This window comes from Culex pipiens, chromosome 1 (genome assembly GCF_016801865.2).
Source record: "Culex pipiens pallens isolate TS chromosome 1, TS_CPP_V2, whole genome shotgun sequence".
NCBI lineage: Eukaryota > Metazoa > Arthropoda > Insecta > Diptera > Culicidae > Culex > Culex pipiens.
This window is the reverse complement of record NC_068937.1, coordinates 9,342,962-9,370,914: the sequence shown is the minus strand read 5'-3', so window position 1 is coordinate 9,370,914 and position 27,953 is coordinate 9,342,962. Positions and strand designations below refer to the sequence as shown.

At 35.2% G+C, this 27,953-nt stretch overlaps 1 protein-coding gene across 13 annotated transcripts in view; it reads right to left on the bottom strand.

Annotated features, from left to right (window-relative positions):
* The window catches only part of LOC120413290 (protein lap4), a 126,717-nt gene that overhangs the window by 75,212 nt on the left and 23,552 nt on the right, over positions 1 to 27,953 (bottom strand). For all 13 annotated transcript variants that reach the window (XM_039574033.2, XM_039574032.2, XM_039574036.2 and 10 more), the window contains exons 3-6: positions 23,468 to 23,585; positions 19,060 to 19,228; positions 14,170 to 15,528; positions 8,754 to 8,947 (exon numbers count right to left, since the gene is read on the bottom strand). In XM_039574033.2, the coding sequence (XP_039429967.1) occupies positions 8,754 to 8,947; positions 14,170 to 15,528; positions 19,060 to 19,228; positions 23,468 to 23,585 (1,840 nt within the window). The remainder of the gene's footprint in view (positions 1 to 8,753; positions 8,948 to 14,169; positions 15,529 to 19,059; positions 19,229 to 23,467; positions 23,586 to 27,953) is intronic.

The following is a 27,953-nucleotide window of genomic DNA, read 5'->3' as shown; positions in this document are numbered from 1 at the left end:
TGTCAAAATTTACAAAATTTACAAAATTTACAAAATTGACAAAATTGACAAAATTGACAAAATTGTCAAAATTGTCAAAATTGTCAAAATTGTCAAAATTGTCAAAATTGTCAAAATTGTCAAAATTGTCAAATTGTCAAATTGTCAAAATTGTCAAAATTGTCAAAATTGACTAAATTGACTAAATTGACGAAATTGACGAAATTGTCAAAATTGTCAAAATTGTCAAAATTATCAAAATTGTCAAAATTGTCAAAATTGTCAAAATTGTCAAAATTGACTAAATTGACTAAATTGACGAAATTGACGAAATTGTCAAAATTGTCAAAATTGTCAAAATTGTCAAAATTGTAAAAATTGTAAAAATTGTAAAAATTGTAAAAATTGTAAAAATTGTCAAAATTGTAAAAATTGTAAAAATTGTCAAAATTTTAAAAAATTAAAAAATTGTAAAAATTGTAAGAATTGACAAAATTGACAAAATTGACAAAATTGACAAAATCGTATAAATTGTCAAAATTGTCAAAATTGCCAAAATTGTCAAAATTGTCAAAATTGTCAAAATTGTCAAAATTGTCAAAATTGTCAAAATTGTCAAAATTGTCAAAATTGTCAAAATTGTCAAAATTGTCAAAATTAACAAAATTGTCAAATTGTCAAATTGTCAAAATTGTCAAAATTGACAAAATTGACAAAATTGTCAAAATTGTCAAAATTGTCAACATTGTCAAAATTGTCCAAACTGTCAACATTGACAAAATTGTCAAAATTGTCAAAATGGTCAAAATGGTCCAAATTGTAAAAATTGACAAAATTGAACAAATTGTCAAAATTGTCAAAATTGTCAACATTGACAAAATAGTCAAAATTATCAAAATTATCAAAATTGACAAAATTGACAAAACTGACAACATTGACAAAAATGACAAAAGTGACAAAGATGACAAAAATGACAAAATTGACAAAATTGTCAAAATTGTTAAAATTGCCAAAATTGTCAAAATTGTCAAAATTGTCAAAATTGACAAAACTGACAACATTGACAAAAATGACAAAAGTGACAAAGATGACAAAAATGACAAAATTGACAAAATTGTCAAAATTGTTAAAATTGCCAAAATTGTCAAAATTGTCAAAATTGTCAAAATTGTCAAAATCGTCAAAATTGGCAAAACTGTCAAAATTGGCAAAGCTGACAAAACTAACAAAATTTGTCATAGTTTTCTAAATTGTCAAAATTGTCAACACTGTCGAAATTATCAAAATTTTCAAAATTGTCGAAATTGTCAACACTGTCAAAATTGTCAAAATCGTCAAAATTTTTAAAAAATTAAAAATTGTAAAAATTTTCAAAATTGTAAAAATTGTCAAAATTGTGAAAATTGTGAAAATTGTGAAAATTGTAAAAATTGTAAAAATTGTCAAAATAGTCAAAATTGACAAAATTGACAAAATTGACAAAATTATCAAAACTGTCAAAATTTGACAAAAATAATAAAAAATACGTGCGACAACATAGCACGACTTTGCCACGTTGACAAGTGCCCACGAAAAAAAGCTGTAATCATATTTACAAAACTTCTTATCAGCTCAACACAACCTGTCTCGAAATGTCGTTTGATGCCCTTTAAAATTGTTATTTACTGAACCAACATTTGACCAAACCTTCAAATTTGGGTTAGTCGCAGTTGATAGCAGCAAATCAAGGCCAACTATGCCCGATCGAAGACGTGACCATTTCTCCTTATCTAGGACACAAACCATCGAATTTGTATTCAATTGACGCGGGTCAGCCACGCGACTTAACCTCCAAAAAAAAGTTCGTTTCTTCTTGTTCTTCCCTTTCCAAGCATCGCCGTTTAAGTAATTGTCATTTATTCCGAACAATCGCTTCCCCTCCCTTAATAAAGAGGTGATACCTGCTAAATATGTTAGTCACGCAAGCTTTGCTTGCGCCCGACTCTTTCAATGTGTGAGAATGTAACACAAACACGCAAACAGAAATGTGTGCCCCAGTTGTCGCTTAGTGAAGCGCTGATAATGCGCAATTGTGTGTAGTAAATTCCAGGGAAACGAACACATGCTTAGTACAGTGCTTTTTTCATGAGGAGGTAAGAATAATACGAGAAACTTGAAAAGGGGGAAGAGCAAGAAGAAAACGATGACTAATGTGACAGCTTGGTGTTTTGTCGAGCGACGACGACGACAACAAGCAAGGCCTCTCATGTAAATTACTTCCAGAAACAGTTTTGCGGTGTGCGATTGTCGAACCCTTGGCGCGTCAGGATGATTTATTTAATTTTAAATTTTTATCGAATTTCATAAAATTTCCTTTGAATAATTTCTACCTTAGTTAAAATGGGGAAACTGTGGAGATTTTCCCTTGTCCTCTTAGAAAAGTGGATCATCAAAAGTTCCCATCTTCCAAATCCTTTTCCCTGTCCCTGGTGTGCGTTGCAAAAACCGCTGAGAGGATTCTGCGAACGGACCCACATTCCACAATTTTCACAGGGTAGGTAGGATACGTGGACATACCGTTTCAGAATTTGAACCATATCTGAAATAAGTCTGGAAATGGAAACGCGTTGCGATTTATTTTCAAAAAATTAGCCAGCGATTTGTTCTAGTCTACAATTTCCTCTAAATCTTCAACGACTTGCTGCATTGACGGTCGCTGGGACGGTTTGGCGTCCCAACCGTTTTCAATCAGCTTCCTAATCGTTTTGGGCCATTCCTCCGGAAGGGCAGGTTTCTCGTTCTGATAGTTTCTGAGCGGTCGTTTTCGTACAAGAATCGCCCAAAGCACAAGTGCCCAGCTGTAGACGTCGCATTTTTCCGTGTATTTTTGACGCTTTCTAACTTCTGGAGCCATGTAGAGCAGCGATCCAACTCGGCAGCTTTTCAACTTTGGTGAAAATTGATCCTGAGCTAGTCCAAAGTCTCCAATTTTAACAACTTCATTTTCGAACAGTAGTAAATTTGCGGGTTTTATATCTCTGTGGATTATGGGTTTCGGTTTGAAATCGTGAAGATATGCTAGGCCCTGAAATTTTACTAATTTTAGTTTGACAAAATTGAGCGTTCTTGTCAACTTAACTCTTGCACACTGCAAAGCCCAACAAACTCCCTGCTCATTTGAGTAAAATTGGGCTAACTTTCCGTAAATCCTGTCCGCTACCGAACCTTGCGTTGCAAACTCCATCACCAGAAACATCCCCGGCTTCGCCGTATGAGCTCCATACATCCTAACAATATTCGCGTGATCCAACTGGGACATCAACCAAATCTCTCCGAGGAACAAGCTCGGATTTCTCAGACTATACTTGACGGCAACCAGGCTTCCTTTCCACTTTCCCTTAACCACCGTCCCAAAAGATCCATTTGCAATGACCTACCTGAAGAAGAAAAAATCAAGAATTTCAGTCCAGAAACCTAAAGGACGACCAACCTGGAGTTCCTGAATTTCACCCGGCTCAATCTCAACCACTTGATGTCTGCTCTGTCGGTTTCCCATCACTAATGGCGCTCAATCTCAAAATAAAAGCCAAAAACAAAACAAAGCCGATCGATTTGTAATCGCGTCTCAATTGTCGCAATTTGTTTGGGACAGTGCCAACAGAAACTGTCATTACAATGTCGTTGGATTAATTCATCAAAAAGAGACACCTCGCCAAAGGAATGTTAATCGATTCGTTTGATGTAAACAAACGCTGTCTCACTTGTTGGCGCGAAGCGATTAGTAGAAAGAAAAGGTGAGACAAACTCGTCCACTTGGACATGTTGAGTTTGAATCGTTCATATGTGTGGCAAGAACACTTTCATGGTCATGGTTCATTTTCAATCGAAATTCGGTAAAAAAAAAGTTTATTGACCGATCCTGGCAATGACATAAAAGTGGGACAAGATGTGCTCATTGGACATTTCTGCTTAATTATGTGAAAGTTGAGACAAGTTTGATTTGTTCAAATAAGCAAATCAAACGAATGTTGTTAGCACTGCCACTGACGCTGTCTCACTGGTTGACAAATCTCGGAAGCGATTTGCTGAAAAAAAGGTGAGACAAACTGGTCCAGTTGGGCACGTTGAGTTTAAATCAATTACTTGTTTGACAATAATAAATGTCACGGCTTATTCTATTGAAAATCAGTCAAGAAAATAAGATTCCTGGCCGTCCTTGGCTTTGACAAAAAAGTGGGACAAGTTGTGCTCTTTTGACCTTTCCATTAACATAAGATAGAGGTGAGACAAGTTTCATTTGTTCGAATTAGCAAACCAAAAGTTGGAAATAATTGCCACTGCCACTGACGCTGTCCCGAAAGCGAATTTTCAAATGCAAAAGGTGAGACAAACTCGTCACGTTGGACAAGCTCAATTTCAAAATAAGGTGAGACAAACTCGTTCATTTGGACATGTCGAGTTTGAACCGATCGCTTGTGATACAAGAACAAATGGCTTGGCAAATTGAGTTGAAACTCAGTCAAACAAAATTGATTGTTGACCTTCTGTCATAGCAAAAGAAAAGTGGGACAAGATGTGCTCTTTGGACATTTCCGCTAAATTCTGAGAAAGGTGAGACAAGTTTGATTTGTTCGAATCAGAAAATAAAACGAATATTGTTAGCACTGTGACTGGCGCTGTCTCACATGTTGGCAAATCTATTATGTGATTTACTGAAAGAAAAGGTGAGACAAACTGGATCAGTTGGGCATGTTGAGTTTAAGTCAATTACTTGTCTGACATTTTTTTTGTCTGACAATAGTAAATGCCTTGGCTCATTCAATTGAAAATCAGTCAAGAAAATAAGATTCCTGACCGTCCTTGGCTTTGACAGAAAAGTGGGACAAATTGTGCTCTTTGGACATTTTATCTTAATTATGAGAAAGATGATGAACCAAATTTGATATATTCGAAAAAAAATCAAAGGAATATTGTTAGCATGTTACTGACGCTGTCTCACTTGTAGGCAAAACTCGGACGCGATTTGTCAAATGCAAAAGGTGAGACAAACTCGTCCAGTTGGACATGTTCAGTTTGAATCGATAACTTGTGGGACAAGAACAATATTGATGTCACTTCGTTTTCAATTGAAAATCAGTCAAAAAATTAGATTACTAACCGATATTGTCTAAAACACAACAGTGGGACAAGCTGTGCTCTTTGGACATTTCCAATAAAATATGAGAGAGGTGAGACAAGTTTGATTTGTTCTTATTGAAAAATGAAACGAATATTATTAGTAGGAAATTGATGGCACTGTCACTGACGCTGTCTCACTTCTTTGCAAATCCCAGAAGCTATTTGCCTACAGAAAATGTGAGACAAAATCAAACAAGAACAATAGTGAGGTCATATTAAATCGAATTTCGCTCAAATCTTTTTATTGCTGACCAACCTTGGCTTTGCTACAAAAGTGGGACAAGTTGTGCTTTTGGACATTTTCGTTAATAAACAGAAACATGAGTCAAGTTTGACTTGTTTAAATTAACAAATCAAACAAATAAGAGTTGGAAATTGTTGGAACTATCACTGAAGATGCCTCACTTGTTGGCAAATTTCGGAAGCGATTTTTCCAAAATAAAAGGTGAGACAAACTCGTTTAGCTGCACATGTTCAATTTGAATCGTCAACTTTTGGGGTCAAGACAATATTGAAGTCTTGGCATTTTCAATTCAAAACCAGCCATGAAAATTCAATTTCTGGTCTTCCATGTCCGTGACAAAAAAGTGGGACAAGATGTGTCCAATGTGGAAATGTCCATTTCCGTTAAAATAAGCGAGAGATGAGACAAGTTGGATTTGTTGATATTGACAAATGAAACGAATATAATGTGTAGAACATTGTTGGCTCTGTCACTGACACTGTCTCACTTGTTGGCAAAACTCGGACGCAATTTGTCAAATGCAAAAAAATGAGACAGAGTCGTCCAGTTGGACATGTGGAGTTTTAATCGATAAATTGCGAGAAAAAACAGTATTTACATCAATTGAAAGTCAGTAAAAAAATATAATCCTAACCGTCATTGTCTACCACAGAACAGTGGGACAAGCTGTGCTCTTTGGACATTTGCGTTAAAATATGTCGAGAGGTGAGACAAGATTTGTTCTAACTTATGGGCCAAGAACGATATTCAAGGCATGGTATTTTCAATTGAAAATCAGTCAAGAAAATTATATTCCTGACCGTTCTTGGCTATGACAGCAAAGTGGGACAAGGTGTGCTTTTTGGACATTTCCGTAAACATATGAAAAAGGTGAGACAAGCTTGATTTGCTCGAATAAGAAAATTTGACACAACTTGGGATTTTCAATCTTGAGACAATCGCTGTCCATTGACATTTTCAGACCTTTTTTTTTTTTGCAAAATGGGACAAGCATTTTTTTTTTTGCATTTCATGATTATGAAATGGGAATAAATTTGTCTTGTAAACAAACGCTGTCTCTCCTGTTTTCATGACCCGGTTATAATTTGGAAAAGTTCGTTTTATTGGACCTTTTAGTTTTTACATGTCTTCAACAAAAAAAGTGGGACAAGTCGTGCTGTTTGGACATTTGAATTTGTATGAGAAATGTGAGACAAGTTTGACTGGCTAGAATTCGCAAATCAAACTAAAAAAATGTAATGCAGATTTGAATTATTAGACAATTTCAGTTGATTAACATTTTCAGATTCACTGAAAATTAAGATTAATTTTGATAGTGTGGGACAATGAGACAAACGAAACCCTTGTGGCAAAATGTGTTTCCGAGTACTTATCCAAATTAGAATACAGAAGCAAAACCAAACTAAAAACTTCTCAAACAGTTCCTATTTACAGGCAAGAAAAACAATCCAATACTTCCAGACAAAGACAGATTAGCATGCTTATTCCAAGTAAGTTCCAGCAAACTTTCCTCAAAGCAAAAAGGTAAAAATAAAATCAAGTACACGTGTGTTCCACGTTCTAGCTCGCACACACACACTTCAAAGTAAATCTGGTCCCTTCCCCGTAACAACCAAGCCCTTTTCCCCCATTCCAGTCCCATTCTTACAAATGCAGAAAATACTCGGGTAAAGTTTTACCTCGACCGCAAATTTTGCACCATACCAAGAGGCAACGTAGTTGTTTACTTGGAATGGCGACGACGAAAACGATGAAGAAGGAATTCGTCACGGTAAAAGGTAGCGAAATATTTTCTAAATAGTTTCCCGTAGGCTGATATGGTGACGAACCCTTGGCTTGAGGTATTCGTCTTATGTAAATTTGAAAAAAGATACACTTTTTAAGGGGATAAGGGAAATTTTCTACATTTTTAAGAGGATAAGGAAAATTGTCCACTTTTTCAGAGGATAAGGGAAATACTCCACTTTTTAAGGGGATAAGGAAAATTCTCCACTTTTAAGAAGATAAAGGAAATTCTCCACTTCTTCAGAGGATAAGGGAAATTCTCCACTTTTAAGGGGATAAAGGAAATTCTCCACTTTTTCAGAGGATAAGGAAAATTCTCAACTTTTTAAGGGGATAGTAATGAAAATTGTGCACTTTTTCTGAGGATGAGGGAAATTCTCAACTTTTTAAGGGGATAGTAATGAAAATTGTGCACTTTTTCTGAGGATGAGGAAAATTCTCAACTTTTTAAGGGGATAGTAATGAAAATTGTGCACTTTTTCTGAGGATGAGGGAAATTCTCCACTTTTTAAGGGGATAGTAATGAAAATTGTGCACTTTTTCTGAGGATGAGGGAAATTCTCTACTTTTTAAGGGGATAAGGGAAATTCTTCACTTTTTAAAGGGATAAGAAAAATTCTCCACTTTTTAAGGGGATAAGGGAAATTCTCCACTTTTAAGGGGATGAAGAAAATTCTCCACTTTTTCAGAGGATGATGGAAATTCTCCATTTTTTAAGGGGATAGTAATGAAAATTGTGCACTTTTTCTGAGGATGAGGGAAATTCTCTACTTTTTAAGGGGATAAGGGAAATTCTTCACTTTTTAAAGGGATAAGAAAAATTCTCCACTTTTCAAGGGGATAAGGGAAATTCTCCAATTTTTCAGAGGATAAGGGAAATTCTCAACTTTTTAAGGGGATAAGGAAAATTCTCCACTTTTTCTGAGGATTAGAGAAATTCTCCACTTTTTAAAAATTAAAGCTTTTACAAAAGCTTAAAACTTTTAACATTTTTCAGTCTGTTTTAATCCATTGTTATGAAGTGGACATACATTTTGTCAAAAACATATTTTTTCCACGAAGAGTCTGTCTCGTTTCCCTCACTTTGCTATCTCGTTTTCTCACCCATAACTTTCGTGTATGCTCAACCCATTATCAACGAAACGACTGTCGTTCGCCGTCGTCGTACATATCTATTTGCGGCCTTCTCACTGATAGCAGCGAGGAGGAACTCGACAAACACTAATTCTGGTTTAAGCCGTCTTCTTCTTCTTCTTTTAACTACGGGTCTCTCTCCAAGGTGTGTCCCGTTCGCCAGAACCGCCCTCTTGGTGTGCGTGTCTACGTTTAATGTGTTGCAGCCCAGGTAAGCGACTTAATTGCGACATCTCGTACTCGAGACACCGACAACAGGTAGCTCGCCTCTAATAATAATGGTACGAAGGTGACTCCGCCGTCCGTTCCCCGAGATAACCGTAACGATTGCGGCGCGGCGGCGGCAAGACCATAAACTATGCGACGATGATGATTAATTGCCGGGGTCGTTTCGAGCTTCTCCACAAACGAACGAAGTAAGAAAAAAATAATAAGTCTAGAAGCTTCTACTCACCATCGCCGCCAGCCGGTTCCTGGACCGTTTCCAGCACCGGTTCCTCCAGCAACTTCGGAGGTGGCTGCTGCTGCTGCTGCTGGAGAGCTACCGGAGGTTCCTTCAGCTTGAGCGAGTTTAGCACCAGCGAGTTGGCCTTGTCCGAGATGCCGCCGTGGTGGACGCGCTTGTTTTTCAGGTGGTGGGGCGTGTCTCTGTAAGAATTGATTGAAAAACTGTATAATGCAATTTTCGGAAATTTTGTCAATTTGATCAATTTTATAAATTTTAACAATTTTGACAATTTTAAACAATTTGGTCAATTTTGTCATTTTTTTTAAATTTTGTGAATTTTGTCAATTTTGTCAATTTGAAATTTTGTCAATTTTGTCAATTTTGTCAATTTTGTCAATTTTGTCAATTTTGTCAATTTTGTCAATTTCGTCAATTTCGTCAATTTTGTCAATTTCGTCAATACCGTCAATTTCGACAATTTCGTCAATTTTGTCAATTTTGTCAATTTTGTCAATTTTGTCAATTTCGTCAATTTTGTAAATTTCGACAATTTCGTCAATTTTGTAAATTTCGTCAATTGCGTCAATTTTGTCAATTTCGTCAATTTCGTCAATTTCGTCAATTTCGTCAATTTCGTCAATTTCGTCAATTTCGTCAATTTCGTCAATTTCGTCAATTTCGTCAATTTCGACAATATCGTCAATTTTGTCAATTTCATCAGTTTCGTCAATTTTGTCAATTTTGTCAATTTCGTCAATTTCGTCAATTTTGTCAATTTCGTCAATTTCGTAAATTTTGTCAACTTCGTCAATATCGTCAATTTTGTCAATTTCGTCAATTTCGTCAATTTCTTCAATTTCTTCAATTTCTTCAATTTCGACAATTTCGACAATTTCGACAATTTCGACAATTTCGTCAATTTCGTCAATTTGGTCAATTTGGTCAATTTGGTCAATTTGGTCAATTTCGTCAATTTTAACAATTTTGTCAATTTCGTCAATTTCGTCAATTTCGTCAATTTCGTCAATTTCGTTTTTTTTGTCAATTTCGTCAATTTCGACAATTTCGACAATTTCGTCAATTTCGTTAATTTCGTAAATTTCGTAAATTTCGTAAATTTCGTAAATTTCGTAAATTTCGTAAGTTTCGTAAATTTCGTCAATTTCTTCAATTTCTTCAATTTCTTCAATTTTGACAATTTTGACAATTTTGACAATTTTGACAATTGCAGGGTGGTTACAACTTTCCCAAAATCAAATCCGCGAAAACCGCGCCGAGCTTTTTCAAATCCGCGAAATCCGCGCCATACATTTTTTCGCGAAATTTCAAAACAATTCAGGTTTTTTTTAAATACCAATTAACTATAAGATACAAAACCACTTTTATCAAACAAGTTAGAAAAAGTATTTCTTCATTGTTCATTTTGTAAGAACTATTTTAAAAATCTTTATAAATTATGTTTCACTAACAGAAATTACATAGAAAACTGCAAAAAAACTAAGGTCTTAAAAAGCATAACAAAAAAAAATCTACTCATACCAAATATCAAGAAAAAAAACATTCGATATATTCCGCAACTGAAAGCAAATAATGTAAAAGCTTAAAAATCCGAACACATTAAAAATAAAAATAAATCGCCTGACTTATATAAATAAATACCGCTAAACAGCGATCACATTATTAATATTTCAAATACAAATATTTTTCAACTGGTTAAGTTTGTCATAACATACATATTTGAACAAAAAAAACATGTACTAGGTTGGTAATGCTTATTCCAAAAAGTTAATTCATATATTTTATGATTTATGCTAACAAAGATTGATAATGTGTAAAATAATTTACGTCAAATGTGTTTGTATCATTTTTTCTTTTCACTTTTGAAAAACGAACAATCAATTTGTTTCTTTGGGCATTTTGTTTTAACTTTAAATATAATTCATTTAAAATGGAGTTTCAGAATGTTAAAATTTAGCTGATTTTTTTCTGATGATTTTTTTTTGATTATAGCCTATTGCTATTTAAACAAAGTTTTAAGCATATATCGAAACTTTTAACTTAAACAACTGCATTTGTTCTTATGAAAACGCATAGAAACATACATGTATTGAAATTCAAAAAAAACGAAATGTCACAAAGAATTTGAAAATTTAGTCCACTTTCTGATTAAATCTGATTTTTATTTAAAATATAAATTATAATCCTTTTATTTAATTCAAATAAGCTTTGAAAGACTTGACTTCTATTACTATTACTATTTTATCAAATTAAAATAATTTCAAATTATAACTTTTTTTTCAAAAATAAATTTTAATAATTAATTATAGTTCCATTTTATGGCTGGAATCAGAGTGAGGTCATTTATATTAACTATTATTGAATAATAAATACACATTATGTCCAAAATGAAAATAAAATTATCAAGATCGCTTCAGAAAATTTTAATAACATAAGTTTATTTTATATATCTTTCAAATAATGAAAAATAATCAGTTCATTTTAATAATCGGTAGAATTCTCAAAAAAAATGACAATTGTCTACATGAATGAAACCAAAAGTTTAATCAGGGTAAACTTTGTTGATTGAATTTTTCTCAACATCCAACAACCAGCCTTCAGCAAAATTTGAAAAAAAGTTCGTTCGTGTTATTGTTCTTTTGGCATTTTACCAAAGATTTTTTAATTTAGTTTGAGCCAAATAAGATTGAGTCGAAAAAGATACACAAGAAATTTAGAATGTACTATTAAGATAATTTTTCATGAACATTGATTATATTTTTCAAATAACATTTTTGAAGCCATGAAATTAATGTGACAAATATTGAATAAAAAATTCTTGCAAAATTTTCAACAATGATTTTTGAAATTGTCAAAAGCGCTCAATTTCAAATCAAAACATGATTAGGTTTTTTTATATGACTTAAATAAAACAAAAAAAATATTGAATTAAAAAATATTTTTCAGTTTTGTAATTCCGCGAAATCCGCGCCATCGCTGACTAAATCCGCGCCAAATCCGCGAAAATCGCGAAATTCGCGAAATCCGCGAAAATCGCGAAAGTGTAACCACCCTGCAATTGTGACAATTTTGTTAATTTTGTCTATTTGGTCGTTTGACAATTTTGACAATTGTGACAATTTTGTTAATTTTGTCTATTTGGTCGTTTCGGTCATTTGGTCATTTTAGTCATTTTGGTCATTTTGGTCGTTTTGGTCATTTTGGTCATTTCGGTTATTTCTGTCATTTTGGTCATTTGGGTAAATTCAGTAATTTTGGTCATTTTGGTCATTTTGGTCATTTCAGCCATTTCGGTCATTTTGGTCATTTCGGTCATTTTGGTCATTTCAGCAATTTTGGTCATTTCGGCCATTTTGGTCATTTCGGCCATTTCGGTCATTTTGGTCATTTTGGTCATTTCGGTCATTTTGGTCATTTTGGTCATTTCAGTCATTTTGGTTATTTCGACCATTTCGATCCTTTGGTCATTTTGGCAATTTTGGTCATTTCGGCCATTTCGATCCTTTGGTCATTTTGGTAATTTTGTAAATTTTTGTCAATTTTGTCAATTTTGACAATTGTGACAATTTTGACAATTTTGACAATTTTGACAGTTTTGACAATTTTGAAAATTTTTTCAATTTTGTCAAATTTGACAATTTTGACAATTTAGACAATTTAGTCAATTTTAATCATTTTTTTTGTCAATTTAGTATTTTTTTAAAATTTTGTCATTTCTGTCAGTTCTAAAATTTTGATAGTTTTGATAATTTTGACATTTTTTTACAATTTTGACAATTTTGGCAATAGTGACAATTTTGTCAATTTTGTCATTTTAATCAATTTTGTCGATTTTGTCAATTTTTTCAATTTTGTGAATTTTGTGAATTTTGTAATTTTTCATTTTTTTCAATTTGGTCAATTTGGTCAATTTTGTCATTTTTATAATTTTGCGGGTTTGAAAATTTTGAAAATTGTGAAAATTTTGTCAATATTGTCAAAGTTATTAAGTTTGTCAATTTTGTCTATTTTGACAATTTTAACAATTTCGTTAATTTTGACAATTTTGGTAAATTTTGAAAAGTTGGCAATTATTGCCAATTTTAACAATGTTGCTAATTTTGACAAATTTGACTATTATGTACATTTAGTAAATTTTGAAAATTAACTCAATTTTGAAATTTTAGACAATTTTGTCAGTTTTGGCAATGCAGACAATTTTGACAATTTTGACAATTTTAACAACTTTGACAATTTTGACAATTTTATCAATTTTGACAATTTTGACAATTTTGACAATTTTGACAATTTTGACAATTTTGACAATTTTGACAATTTTGACAATTTTGACAATTTTGACAATTTTGACAATTTTGACAATTTTGACAATTTTGTCAATTTTGTAATTTTTTTCTTTTTTTTCATTTTTTTTCAATTTTGACAATTTTTAATTTTTTTAAATTTGTCAATTGTGTAAATTTTGTCAATTTTGTCAATTTTGACAATTGTGACAATTTTGACAATTTTGACAATTTTGACAGTTTTGACAATTTTGAAAATTTTTTCAATTTTGTCAAATTTGACAATTTTGACAATTTAGACAATTTTGACATTTTTGACATTTTTGACAATTTTGTCAATTTTGACAATTTTGACAATTTTGACAATTTTGACAATTTTGACAATTTTGACAATTTTGACAATTTTGACAATTTTGACAATTTTGACAATTTTAACAATTTTAACAATTTTGATAATTTTGCCATTATTTTTATGACAATTTTGAAAATTTTTGCAATTTTGACAATTTTTACATTTTTGACTAATTTGAAAATTTTGACAATGTTGACAATGTTGACAATGTTGACAATGTTGACAATTTTGACAATTTTGTCAATTTTGTCAATTTTGACAATTTTGGCAATTTCGACAATTTCGACAATTTTGACAATTTTGACAATTTTGTCAATTTTGTCAATTTTGACAATTTTGACAATTTTGACAATTTTGTCAATTTTGACAATTTTGACAATTTTGACAATTTTGACAATTTTGACAATTTTGACAATTTTGACAATTTTGACAATTTTGACAATTTTGACAATTTTGACAATTTTGACAATTTTGACAATTTTGACAATTTTGACAATTTTGACAATTTTGACAATTTTGACAATTTTGACAATTCTGACAATTTTGACAATTTTGACAACTTTGACAATTTTGACAATTTTGACAATTTTGACAATTTGGACAATTTGGACAATTTGGACAATTTGGACAATTTTGACAATTTTGTCAATTTTGACAATTTTGACAATTTTGACAGTTTTGACATTTTTGACAATTTTTTAAATTTTGTCAAATTTAAAAAAAATTACAATTTTTTAAATTTTTTAAATTGTTTAATTTCTCTAAGACTCACCTCCGATGCAACTTCGACACCGGCTTCTTCTCGTGCGACTCCTCCTCCTCCCCCTCCTCCCCATCCTCGGGCAGCTGTTCCTGCTCGTAGTACCGCTCCTCGTCGTTCACATCGAACCCAACGCGCTTCTCGTACCCGTCCTCTTCGCCTCCAACGCCATGCTCCGCCTCCGTCACCACATTCCGTCCCCCTGCATCGTCCTCCTCCTCCGGAATGGGTTCATTCGCGACGCCCTGGATGTCGTCCATGGTGGACATTCCTGCGGCGGCTTTGTTGAGTTGGGAGGGGCGCGAGGACGACTCTTCCGAGAGGGTGTCCAGATTTCCTCCGCTCATGTCGTCGGATTTCTTCTCCTTGGCGAACAGTTTGTGGGCTTTGAGTTTGAGTTCTTTCGGGTGGGGGGTGTTCTGGCGGACGAAGGGGGTGTCTTTGTCCACGTTGGAGTCTTCGCTGAATTTGACGGAGTGGGTTCGGGACGCTTCGCGTTCTTCCCAGTCCTCGGAGTCGGTGTCGTCGCCGCGGTTTTCGGGGCTGGCCGGGACGTACTCCTGCTGGGGGAGCAGGAAGCACGTGAGCACCTGGTCACCGGTCGCTTCGTCCACGTCCGGCTGGAATGTTAGCAACGGTTGCGCCTGATTCTCCGAGAGCCACACCGCTTTGAGCTGCAGGTTGACCAACGAGTACGGCAGATACTGGAGCCGGTTGCCGGACACGTCCAGCACGTGCAGTTCGGCGCAGTTGCCCAGCTCGGAGGGCAGTTTGGTGAGTTTGTTCTCGCGCAGGCTGAGCACTCCGAGGCTGCGGCAATTGCCGAGCTCGTTCGGGACCGAGACCAGGGAGTTCCGGTCCACGTTCAGATTGTTCAGCATCGTCATGTTGCCGATCGTGTAAGGCAGCTCGTTCAGGAAGTTCTCCGTCAGGATCAGCTCCTGCATGTGCACGCACTGGCCGATGCTCTCGTTGAGCGTGTGCAACCGGTTCTGGTCCAGCTTCAGGATGGTCAACCGGGTCAGCTTGGAGACGCCGTCGGGCAGCACCTCCAGCAGGTTCTGGGACAGGTGCAGATCGGTCAGGTGCTCCAGCCCGCCGATCTCCTCCGGCAACTCTTCCAGCCGGTTCTCCGAAACGTCCAGACAGACCAGATTGCGCAGCAGCCCGATCTCCGGCGGCAGCTTCTGCAGCTGGTTGTGGTCGAGCCACAGCTCCTGCAGCGACGGCAGATAGCCGAGGTGCGCCGGAAGCTCTTCGATTTCGTTATCGCCCAGGTCGAGCCGCTCCAGCTTCGTCAGCTGGCTGATCGACTCCGGCAGCGATTTGAGCAGGTTCTCGCGCAGCTCCAGCGATTCCAGCTTCGACAGGCTGCAAGAAGAGACGAAAACACTTCATTAGCCAAACCATATTGTTGTGTCTTTAAAGTTAATAGACCCCCTCAATTTTCGCTTTTATTTGATCAGGGCAGCAGCTTATATCACTCATTACCCTCCCCCGAAAAAAAAAGCCAAACTCTAGCCTTCGGCTAGGGTCCAACCCTTCGCTTCAATGAACAACAAAGTATATCATCACAACCTCACACCACACCACACTATAGGGTTGCGATGTGTATCAAAAAAGCGCCCCCCAGGCGGGGCTCTGTTTCATTTTCACAGACTCCCCCCATTTTTCCCGGGAGTTTCCGCCAGCCGTTTTCCGTTTCCGCAAAGCGAGCAGGATGTGAAGCGGGAAGAGGTGGAGAAGAGTATCATCAACACTCGACTCTAGCCCAGTCGTCGTCGTCCTCCCTTTTTAGTTTGGTTGGGTGAGCTTTAGCGTTTCAACTGGTGTTCCCCCGGAGAATGGGGGAATCGAAAGCGAACTGTGCTTTAAAGAGAAATGGTTTTGCAAAGGACTAAAAATTTGAAAATTCTAGAGTTTTGTTTGGAAAGGCCCTATAAATAAAGGAAACCCCATAGCTTATATATATACCATTAAAAAAAATGGGCAAATTAAACAGAAAAATATGTAAATTTGCATGCGTGTTTTGAATATAAAATTACGAGATGTAACATTCAAAGCAAAATCAAAACAGTTAGAACAGATTTTTCATTGGTTTATTTGAGATAATCAAATTAATTTTTTCCGACAATTCTCGTATTCGAAATTCACGACATAACACAATAATCAAAAATCGATTTAAATATACATCATACCTTTTGATACATGATATATAACGTAAATTTACAAGATTTTTGTTCTGAGTACAGTTTTTTTTTAATTTTTAACTAGAAAGTTAATAAATTCGTTAGTGTTAAACTCACAAAAAAGTTTTCTTCGACTTGAAATATTTCTTCAGCTTCATTCTAGTATGTATTGAAAAAAAAACATCGTTGAATCTACTTTTTGACAATTTTTATCAGATTCTTTATTCAACGTTGCAAACACTTTGTTTTTCTATGGTAATTTTACATTGTATTTATTGTAAATTATTATGTTTCCAAAACTATTTAACTTTGAATGTTTCTAACAAAAATCATGTAAATTTAAGATGAAATACATGTAAATATACATCATTTACCATTTTAGTACATGGTAAATAATGTAAATTTACAAGATTTTTTTTTGAGCCCTAAAACACGTAACATGTCCTTTTACTTGTAAAAAGTAGGAATTGAATGTTTCCATAATGTAAAGAGAAAGTCGAATGATTTTCATCTTTGTTTGGAAGAAGAGTTAAGACAGTCCATTGCTTATGCCATTTTTATGTTTACACTCTAAAAAAAATTATTTCTTTATTTCACTTAAAGATGTATTCGAGAAATACATACATTCTGATTGTTGACATTTTTTTATATGTTTTATGGGACTCAAAAAGACAACTTTTGAGTCATACGTGCAAAATCTGGTTCCAGAAATAAGAATTAAAGAAAAAGATTTTTGAAAACTATCGAAAAGGTGGTCAAAAAAATATTTTCTAAACTTAAATTGTTCAAAAGGACTCTATCGAATTTCGTATAAAGTTCACAGTTTTTAAGTTATAGTCATTTTTCGGTTATAATTTTTAGAAATTTTAAACCATAAATTTGAAAAGCTGAGAAAATTTCCAGCAATTTTCTCTCTGAAACTTTGGAAATAGGACAATTAGTTACTGAAATAAAGCCTCTCAAAGAATTCAAATCGAAGAAAATGAGTTTTTTCCAAGTGTCACCTAACTAGCTTGTTATTTTCAACTGATGATATCTCTGAAACTGGTTCGGTTTTCAATGTTACTATACAATGTATTTTTTGTGAAATTTTATAACCTTTTCAAGAAAAAATAATTTCAAAACTTTAAAAAAAGCATAATTTAAAAAAAAATACAAATAGAAAATTTTTATGTTATAGACCAAATTTTTAAATTTCGAAATCATTGTTTTTGAAAAGATCAGAAATTTTCGCAAAAGTTCGGTTCATTGCTCTGCCCATAATTGAAAATTCGGCTATTATGCCAAATCAAGTATTCCGAGAAAAACGCGTTTTAGTGTTTGTCACAAAATCTGCGTCAAGGCAATTTCCCATAAGAGTGGCATATTAGCCGTTTGGTTTTTCGCATCGGCAGCCAAGTCCAAACACTATTTCAGCAAAATTCAAGTTCCAGAAGATGCGTTGGAACATCCTCTATCACCTGGTGCTAATATCTCGTTTTTGTCAAAAGTGGATATTAGCCGTTTTTTCAATGGTGGGCAGTGCTGGTGTATCTAAATCTAGAACATATGATTTAACATGTAACATGCAGGAACTATATTTTTACCTGAATGTTAAAAAAGTCGAATTTTTTGAGTGATTCACTGCTGTTGCACCCAAATCATGTAGTTTTACATGTAACATGTAAGATTTTTTTTCCGAATTGGTAACAGAAAGTCGAATAATTTTTTTCTTAATTTGGCAGAAGAGTTGCATTTAAATTATGTAACATGTAATTTTACATGTAACATGGAATTTGTTTTTTTTTTCAAAATTGTAAAACAAAGTCGAATGATTTTTCCTTAATTTGGAAGAGGAGTTATGGCAGCACATTGCTGTTGCGTCCAAATTATTTAACATGTATTTTTACATGTAACATGTAGGAAATAGTTTTTTTTCCAAAATGTTAAGAGAAAGCCAATTATTTTTTTCTCTGAGTTCATTGCGGTTGCATTCAAGTCATGTAACATGTAATTTTACAAGTAACATGGAATTTTACAGGTAACGTGTAATTTTGCACACAGAAAAAAATCATGTAAATATTCAATTCAATTCAATTCGGTTTTATTTGTGAATAATCAAGTTACAATGAGTTCATTTAGGTACGCAACAGAGTTTTGGTGTTCCTTTCAGCTGTGTTTTACATCGTAATTCAATCGAAAAATTATTACTGATAACTATGGAATAGACAAGAGTAAGAAAAAGTTTTCAAAAAACTTACAGAAAATCATGTAAATATTACATCTGGGAAGGGGTACATTTTTTATGTCAGAAAAAATTGTTATTTTACCTCTGAAAATGTTTATTTTTACCACTTTTCTGTTGTAATGTCACTTTTTCAGTCTAAATTGAGGTAAAATTACATCATAAAAGAGGTAATATTCAACCTTCCAAAATTTACACAATTCCTCCTGTGCATGTGAAATGGTATTTTACATTTGATTTGGAATTTCAATTTTTCAAGGTAGTGTCGAATAATTTTTCCCTAATTTTGAAGGGGAGTTAGGGCAGTTCATTGCTGCTGCATTCAAATCATGAAACATTTAAGTTGGCTTGAAAGTTTGGCTTCAAACACACAGACAAAACAAACATCGAAAATCATAAAATCAAATTCAACCATCCCCTAACAAGGACAACCATTAATTTCAATTTTCGCCATTCGATAACCTCCCCCCCAAGAAAATTCCAACTCACCATCCAAAGTCCTGCGGCAGCGAGGTCAGCGACATGTCGTTCAGCCCGAGCACGGTCAGCGAGCGGAGCTGCGAGAACCCGGCCGGAAGCCGTGGGATCGGATTGGAGCTGAAGTCGGCAATCTGCAGGCTCCGCAGGTGCTTGATGTCATCCGGAATGTCACCGATATCTGTGAGGAGAAGACGAAGAAGAAAGAAAAACAAACATCAATTAGATTCTGAAGATGGAGAGAGAAGGAGAGTCACCCTCCTTTGTTGTTTCCGTCGCAAGTCGCAGAGGCAATTAGCATTCCGGTACGAATCGCGCAATATATCTCGGATGTCCCGGGGTTTGACTTCTTGAAAGAGAAGGTGGAGGTGGAGGGAGTCCCACGGGACACTGGATCAGGTTCGAGAGATTAATTAGACCATTCTCGTTAGCACGTCGCGTCCGACAACAACAACAACAATGGCGTCAAGGTGAGATAGCCAGCAATTATCAAGTGGAGGGGGAGGCTCCACTTCGCAACTTCCGACGAGCGTCACTTGTCAGGTATTGCACTAATCGATCTGATATTGTAACTTGGCATTTTTCTCGAGTGAGCACGCAGGGTAAACTGCTCAGAAGGTTTCTAGGTTATGTCGTTCGCTAGATCCGTGCTTTTCTGGAATGTTCAGCATCCCATTTCACCTTAAGTGAAATTCAATTTTAAAACTCTCAAAACTAGCTCATTTTCACCAATTAGGACAGTATCCCGCGAGGGATTAATACTACACAGAGTCCAATTCCGAACAAGTCCCAGCTTCATTGTCGGCGTCCTGTTGGTGGTGTTCCCAGAAAACAACAGTAGAACAGCAAAAAGGTCATCACAAACCAGGATAAAAATAGATTTTCACTGGATGATGATAGCCCCACGAGGCGACCTCTTTTGCCGTTGCTGCTCGAATGAATGAATCCAGCTGGGGCTTGAAGAGGAAGGGGGCGGGTGTTCGGGACATCGAAAACAAGGGAACAGAATTTAGCCTGAATGGCACAGAGAAAGAGGGAATTTTGCTACCCATTCCCGCTGATAAAGCGAAATTATGAGGGCAAACAGAATATCGTACAAGAATTTTGTTGTGTTTTCTAAATTGAAAATAACGATGGAAGGGTTAGGCAAGCTCTGAAGAACCCAATTTTATTGGCTTATTGAAATTCCGCAAAATATCCAAATATCTAACCTCAATCCTAGCTTAATCCCAAAGAACACAAGAACTCAAAAACAAAAACAAAAGCAAAAGCAAAAGCAAAAGCAAAAGCAAATGCAAAAACAAAACCTAAAGAACCTAAAGAACCCTAAAGAACCCTAAAGAAACCTAGAGAAACCTAAAGAAACCCAAAGAAACCTAAAGAAACCTAAAAAAACCTAAAGAAACCTAAAAAACCCTAACGAAACCTAAACAAACTTAAAGAAACCTAAAGAAACATAAAAAACCTAAAGAAACCTAAAGAAACATAAAGAAACCTGAAGAAACCTAAAAAAAACATAAAAAAAACCTAAAGTAACCTAAAGAAACCTAAAAAAAACCTAAAGAAACCTAAAAAACCCTAAAGAAACCTAAAGAAACTTAAAGAAACCTAAAGAAACATAAAGAAACCTAAAGAAACATAAAGAAACCTAAAGAAATCTAAAGAAATCTAAAGAAACCTAAAGAAACCTAGAGAAACCTAAAGAAACCCAAAGAAACCTAAAGAAACCTAAAAAAAACCTAAAGAAACCTAAAAAACCCTAACGAAACCTAAAGAAACTTAAAGAAACCTAAAGAAACCTAAAGAAACCTAAAAAAAACCTAAAGAAACCTAAAAAAAAACCTAAAGAAACCTAAAGAAACTTAAAGAAACCTAAAGAAATCTAAAAAAACCTAAAGAAACCTAAAGTAACCTAAAGAAACCTAAAAAAAACCTAAAGAAACCTAAAAAAACCCTAAAGAAACCTAAAGAAACTTAAAGAAACCTAAAGAAACCTAAAGAACCCTAAAGAAACATAAAGAAACCTATAAAAACCTAAAGAAACCTAAAGAAAGCTAAAGAAACCTAAAGAAACCTTAAGAAACCTAAACAAACCTAAAAAAAACCTAAAGAAACATAAAGAAACCTAAAGAAATCTAAAGAAACCAAAAGAAACCTAGAGAAACCTAAAGAAACCCAAAGAAACCTAAAGAAACCTAAAAAACCCTAACGAAACCTAAAGAAACTTAAAGAAACCTAAAGAAACCTAAAGAAACCTAAAGAAACCTAAAAAAAAACCTAAAGAAACCTAAAGAAACTTAAAGAAACCTAAAGAAATCTAAAAAAACCTAAAGAAACCTAAAGAAACCTAAAAAACCTGAAGAAACCTAAAAAAACCCTAAAGAAACCTAAAGAAACTTAAAGAAACCTAAAGAAACCTAAAGAAACCTAAAAAAAACCTAAAGAAACCTAAAAAAAAACCTAAAGAAACCTAAAGAAACTTAAAGAAACCTAAAGAAATCTAAAAAAAAACCTAAAGAAACCTAAAGAAACCTAATAAAAACCTAAAGAAACCTAAAAAACCCCTAAAGAAACCTAAAGAAACCTAAAGTAACCTAAAGAAATCTAAAGAAACCTAAAGAAACCTAAAAAAACCTAAAGAAACCTAAAGAAACTTAAGGAAACCTAAAGAAACCAAAAAAAAACCTAAAAAAAAAACCTAAAAAAAACCTAAAGAAACCTAAAGAACCTAAATAATCTAAATTTTCAAACCAAAAACTAAAGCAGAACCCAAATTAAAATTTATCTAACTTTATATTTTAAAATTTCACTGAACTCTAGCAAATAAGTTGCCGCACAGAACCAATAAACCTTCACCCAAGCCCCATGAAACGCAAACACAAAGGCAAGCTCCACTCCAAACAAATAAACATTCCAAACGCACACACACACACCCACGCAGTCACAAACTGTCACTTTTCCCTGCGGCAGTGTTGCCAGCCAGCCGGCCGTTTCTTTGTGTTTGTGTTTGTGGAAAAATGAGAGCACACTCCTCTTCAGCACTAGAAAACAATGAGCTGCTTTGAAATAAAACAGAGCTTCCCTCAATGCTTTTTTTCTTTCTCCTATTTTTTTATCGCCCAGTTTAAGTTCCACGGCATACAATTATGATCGCTTACCAGTTCATAACCCCAACCTCAACGTTGCATAAAACTGTGGAAACTGTGAAGAGAGAGAAAAAAATCCCGTCCCGGTACCGTTTTGCTGGTGACAGCCGGGTTAACGAACGGCAGTTGTACCCACCAAAGTGCAAGTTTTACCCACCGGTCCAAAAAAGGTACCTTCACCCCAATACCAACCCAAAATTGGTGCAAGCGGCCGTAAAACGGTGCAAGGCAGGTAATACAATAATTAATTCACTTTGAAACGCTTTTGCAAGCTCGTTAGGTGGAGATGAACAGAAAAGAAGAGTTACCCACCGTCCGTTACCCACCCGCTGACATTCGCTGTCACCCACGCGACGCTGGCATCTTGCGGATGGGAGGAAATACGCTGGCTTTCAACTCAAGTGTGTGTAAACTGAGTTGACCTTCCACAAAACGAAGTGTTTGCTAAGCGCATAGAGCAATGTTGAAGATTGCTTAAAAATTAAAAACTGACAGAGCTGCTGTCTGAACTCATTTCAGAATGAAAACATGATAGTTATTAAGTTATTAATACAAATCTGACAAAAATCGATATTTTTGAAATAATCTTAAGCAAATCAAAACATTTTTTCTCGATTCTAAACAATTCGAAGCAATTCTAAACAACTTAAAAACACTCTAAAAACACTTCTAAGCTATTTTGAAATGATTCTAAGCTATTCTAAACAATTCTAAACAATTCGAAGCAATTCTAAACAATTTAAAAGCACTCTCAAAACACTTCTAGCAATTCTTAAATGATTCTAAGCAATTCTAAACAATTCTAAACAATTCTAAACAATTAAAAAAATCAGAAAAATATCCTTTTACATAGAATCAAGCTCAAAACATAACTTGCTGGCAACACTGCCACGAAAACTCATCCAGCTTGCTTGCAAAGCAAAGAAGCATCGCAATTTCGCCGGAAGGAAAGCAAAAATGATATCATAAGTCCACTCGGTTCAATCACTCAGCCCCACCAAACGAGAAGGGAAAGCTAATTTCAAGCCTCAAGCCAAAAAATACTCACAAAGAGAATATGAGACAGCGCAAACTAAATTAAGTACACAACACTGGCAACCACAGCGGCGGCGAGAAATCAGCGTTCCCACCGCCATCACTTTTATCGTCTGCGAGTTTTCTCGAGTGTTTTTTTTTTTTCGTGGGAGGGTGAAATATGATGGAAACCACATTGCCGGGCTGCCTGCCCGGCAGCAAATCAATCCAAAATCAGACTTTTGACCTAATCAACTTACCATTCCGAGAGACGTCCAACTCGACCAGATTCTCAAAGTTCTGAATGTCGGACGGGAGCTTCATGATCTCATTGTCGCTGAGGCCCAGCTTGCGCAGCCGGTGCAGCCGGAAGAAGTTCTGAAAGTTGAGAAAGAAAGAGGAAAAATGGTTAATTATCAATTCTGAGCAATTAGAAACAATTCTAAGCAATTCTAAACAATTCTAAGCAATTCTAAACAATTCTAAGCAATTCTAAACAACGTTTAAGCAATTTTGAACTCTTCTGAGCAATTGAAAATTTAGTTGTAAGCAATTCGAAACAATTCTAAGCAGTTTGAGACGATTCTGAACAATTTTTAACAATGTTAAAGCAATTTGACACAATTCTGGGCAATTTGAAATTAAGTTCTAAGCAATTTGAAAGAATTGTAGTTCATGTTGTAAAAAATAAAACAATTTTAAACAAATAGAGACGATTCTAAACAATTCTATACAATATTTAAGAAATTAGTAACAACTCTGAGGAATTGTAAATCATGTTGTAACCAATTTCTCAACAATTCTGAGTAATTATTATCAATTTGCAAATAATTTTAAGCTATGTTTAAGCATTTACAATCAATTCTGTACAATTGTAAATTAAGGTATTAACATTTCAAAACCATTCTTAGCTGTTACAGACGATTCGATAAAACTTTAAACAATTCTGAGCAGTTTTAAACAGTGTAAAAGTGATTCTAAAAACTCTGAACAATTGTAAATTAAGTTTTTGGACCATTAACAGGTCCTTGACAAATAAAAAAATTGCAAGCAATTTGAAACAATTTTGAGCAATTAGAATTAGATTCTAAACAATTCTAAACATTATTTAAGGAATTCGAAAGAATTCTGAGCAATTTAAAATCATATTGTTTCCAATTTCAATCAATTCTAAACAATTACAGAACATTCTTAACAATTCTGAGCAATTCTAAACAATTTTTAAATAAATTTAAACTATGTTAAAAGAGTTAGAATCAATTCTGAGCATTTCTAAATTAAGGTGTAAGCAATTCGAAAGAATTCTAAGCATTTACAGACAATTCTAAACAATTCTAAGCAATTCTAAACAATGTTAAAACAATTCGTAACAACTCTGAGAAATTGTAAATTATATACTAAGCAATTCGAAGTGATTCTAAGCAATTCTAAACAGTTCTAAGCTATTCTAAACAATGTTAAAACAATTCGTAACATCTCTGAGAAATTGTAAATTATGTTATAAGCAATTCGAAGTGATTCTAAGCAATTCGAAACAATTCTAAGCAATTCTAAACAATTTTAAAAATTGATCTTTTTTCACAAAATTGATCTTAAAACGTTCAAAGTGGCACCTTAAGTCGCTCCAATTAAAAACTTAATCAACTGAGGTGTTGTTGCCAACATCAAACAGCCAATAATTGCCCTCAACTAGTCTCGTTTACCGCCATCATAACCGGTGTGACTGTGTTCGTGTGAGCGTGTTTGCAGTAAATAAAAAAAAGAAAACTGCAAACAACCCAACTACAAAACGATTGCAAAAACTGAAAACTCAATTTATCATCGTTAAGGTGTGAGGAAAGCTTGGCGGTGGGCAATTTATTGATTGATTAGGTGCACCAAGCTTGTCACATACACACACGTACTTCAAACCCATTGTTTGCACAGTGCTCAACATTCCAGCGGTTCGATATCGTTATTTGTGGTTTAATTCAGCAACAGATATTTTACAAAATCGTTCACGTGTTTTTCAAGCCCCGGTCGTTCAAGTCGAGCAGCTGTCAGTACAGATTTAGTATTGGAGAGGAGCTCGCACGCAAGATGGCAGCACTGTTGTGAAAAATTTCAACGTTTTTTTGATTAGAAATTAAAAAAACTCAAATTTAATTTAAAAAAATCAAATTTTCAAAATTAAAAAAAAACGACAAATCAACTCGATTCTAAGCTCAAATTTTTCTCAGTGTCCCCACCCGGTGAAGCATTACGTAATTGCGTGTGAACCTGGGTGTTGTACCGAACGTGCCCACCTCCACCACCGCCGGCCGTCTGACATTTTCGATGAAAGAGCGAGATGTCTTCCTTTGGCACCGTGCACTTAACCCTTGAGAGCATACCGTTGAAAGAAATTCGATTGATCAAGCTAAGCTTGAGGAAATGCGATTTTAACGTTTAAGGCTCGTAGACGTCGTTACGTACACCAATTGCGAAATCGAGCTTTTCTCAACAAGGTTGAGTCCAATTTTGATATTTTAGGTGACATTTGAAAGGAGGTCACTCAACGAATAGGGTGAAGTTCAAACGAAACGATTTTGTAATTTGGAAGTCGCTTAAAAAGAGTTCCTTGTCTTTAAGCCTCGTAGACCCCGTCACGTACACCAATTGGAAAATTCAGCTTTTCTCAACGAGCTTAAGTCGGATTCGTTCGCTTCAAGCGTCATTCGAAAGATCTCAACTCTGCCACCAGAATAAACAAAAAACCTAGACATTCGAGGGTTAACCAGCTTCAAGGGGTATAACAAATAATCATGAGCTCGGCGAGCGCGTGTGAGTTCAATTTGTGCTGCGGGATCGTTTGCATACGTTCGGCTACGGCGCGACCACCAATGGTTTGTATTGGTGGCATAAAGTGGGTTAAATTGTAGCCGTGCCGCTAATTATGGTTATTACCAGTTTACAATGTAAACATTCACACATGGTGTGAGGTGGGTGCGGCTAGTTTTTCGAAGAAGCGCACGTGGCCACCTGGTTGGGTGTGAAAGCTTTTAGACCAATTTTGTTAATTAAACAATGCCTCTAACAAGCTTTATTGGTTTTAAATTTTCGTAGACCTTGAAATTGATCGAATTCAAACAGTCAAATCAATCACAGAGTCCCCAAAGTGGGGAAACCCCACTTAACCAATCGCTAATTATTCCCCCGACAGCATTCCCCGTGCTGTCAATCGCTTCTCACAACCCGTTTTTCCGGGCTAATTTCCCACAGGAAGAAGGAGGAAAAGCGATTTTCTTCCCCCTAAGCCAAACGTGACAGCTCTCTCTCTCCCCTTCTGAGCCCACAGGGAGAAAGCAAAACAAAATCACGACACGGAGGGGGATCACTTTTCACTTTCATACGCAAGCTGTCAGTGTCAGTCAGTGAGAAACGTTGTTTGTTTTTTAAACCTCATATCGCATTACACACATTTGTCAGCAGTGCCGGAAGCCGTACAGCAGCGTTTTGTGGCCACTTTTGGAAGTGAAAAGCACTTTTCCGGTGCGGGAAAGGGTTTTTGATGAAAGTGCTAACTAGCACTATATCAGCACTTGCAGTGCTTATAAGCCCTGGATCAACTTTTAATCAGCTTTATATTAGCATTATATCAAAAAATCTATTTTAAATGATGAATTTGTTTCCTAAATCATTCCGACAACTTGCAAGTTGATTGGAATGCGTCAAATTCCGGAAAAATCGCAACTCACAACCGAGAAGTTGAACCGATGAGAAGTGGCATGGAAATTAGATACAGAAACCGCGCGCGCTCGTCACATAGAGCAAAAAAAAAGGCACAGCAATGCACTTCTGACGGGGTGGAATGCACTCTCGTGTGCTTAGAGTACTTTGCGCGAGTAAATCAGTGTCAACCTTTTTGTGTGCAAACCTCGATGCATTCTCGGCCTCGATGTTCATTCATTTCTTGTTGGGTGATTAGTGATGTCATTCAAGTTTTAAAAAAATCCCACGTTCTAAAATTAACTCGCACCTATCCCTTAACCCACATTGAACTCTTCCAAAAATAGCCGAGCCAGCATTCTCCATGCATCCAACAATATCGCTGACGACCTTCAATTAACGCCAGTATCAATGCCAGTTTTGGCACGACGACGACGGACCTTCACCGCAATTCGCTTCGTCGGATATTTTTGTTTCAGCTTTCTGCAATGTCAACCGGCAGCAGAAAGTTGCGACAAATGGCGCCCTTCGTTGGAAAAAATAATGACGACCCTACAAACAATAAACACTTTAAATTTTCTGCTACTTTATCGCTTTTTTCGGTGGAAGGAATTTTTGCGCCAGAATGGTGCGGAGAGAAGAACCGCAAAACCAAAACAAAAATAAATGCTTTTGTTTTCTACTCTTTTAAAAGGAAAAGGGGATTTAAGCTTTTTGTTAAGTGCAGCTGGAAATGAGCAAGTTAGGCTTTGATTGTGGTTAACTTTTTGGATTTTTTTATGATTTTTATACTTTTATTTCATTTTCAATCTGTTTTCAACTAATAAGCTTTCTCTTGTTCTACCTTCCTTTAATTAATTTAGTTTTTATTTGAATCATCTTCTATATTGTTAAGTTTTTAACTCAATATGACGTTTTCACAATTTCTAGATTTTTATTTTTGCTATTTTTTTGCTGTATATTTGATTTCTTCACACTGATTTTTGTTGCAATTTTTTGGTTTATTTTTTTTGTAGGCGGTATTTATTGAACTACTACACGGAGAAAAAAGAGTTCCCA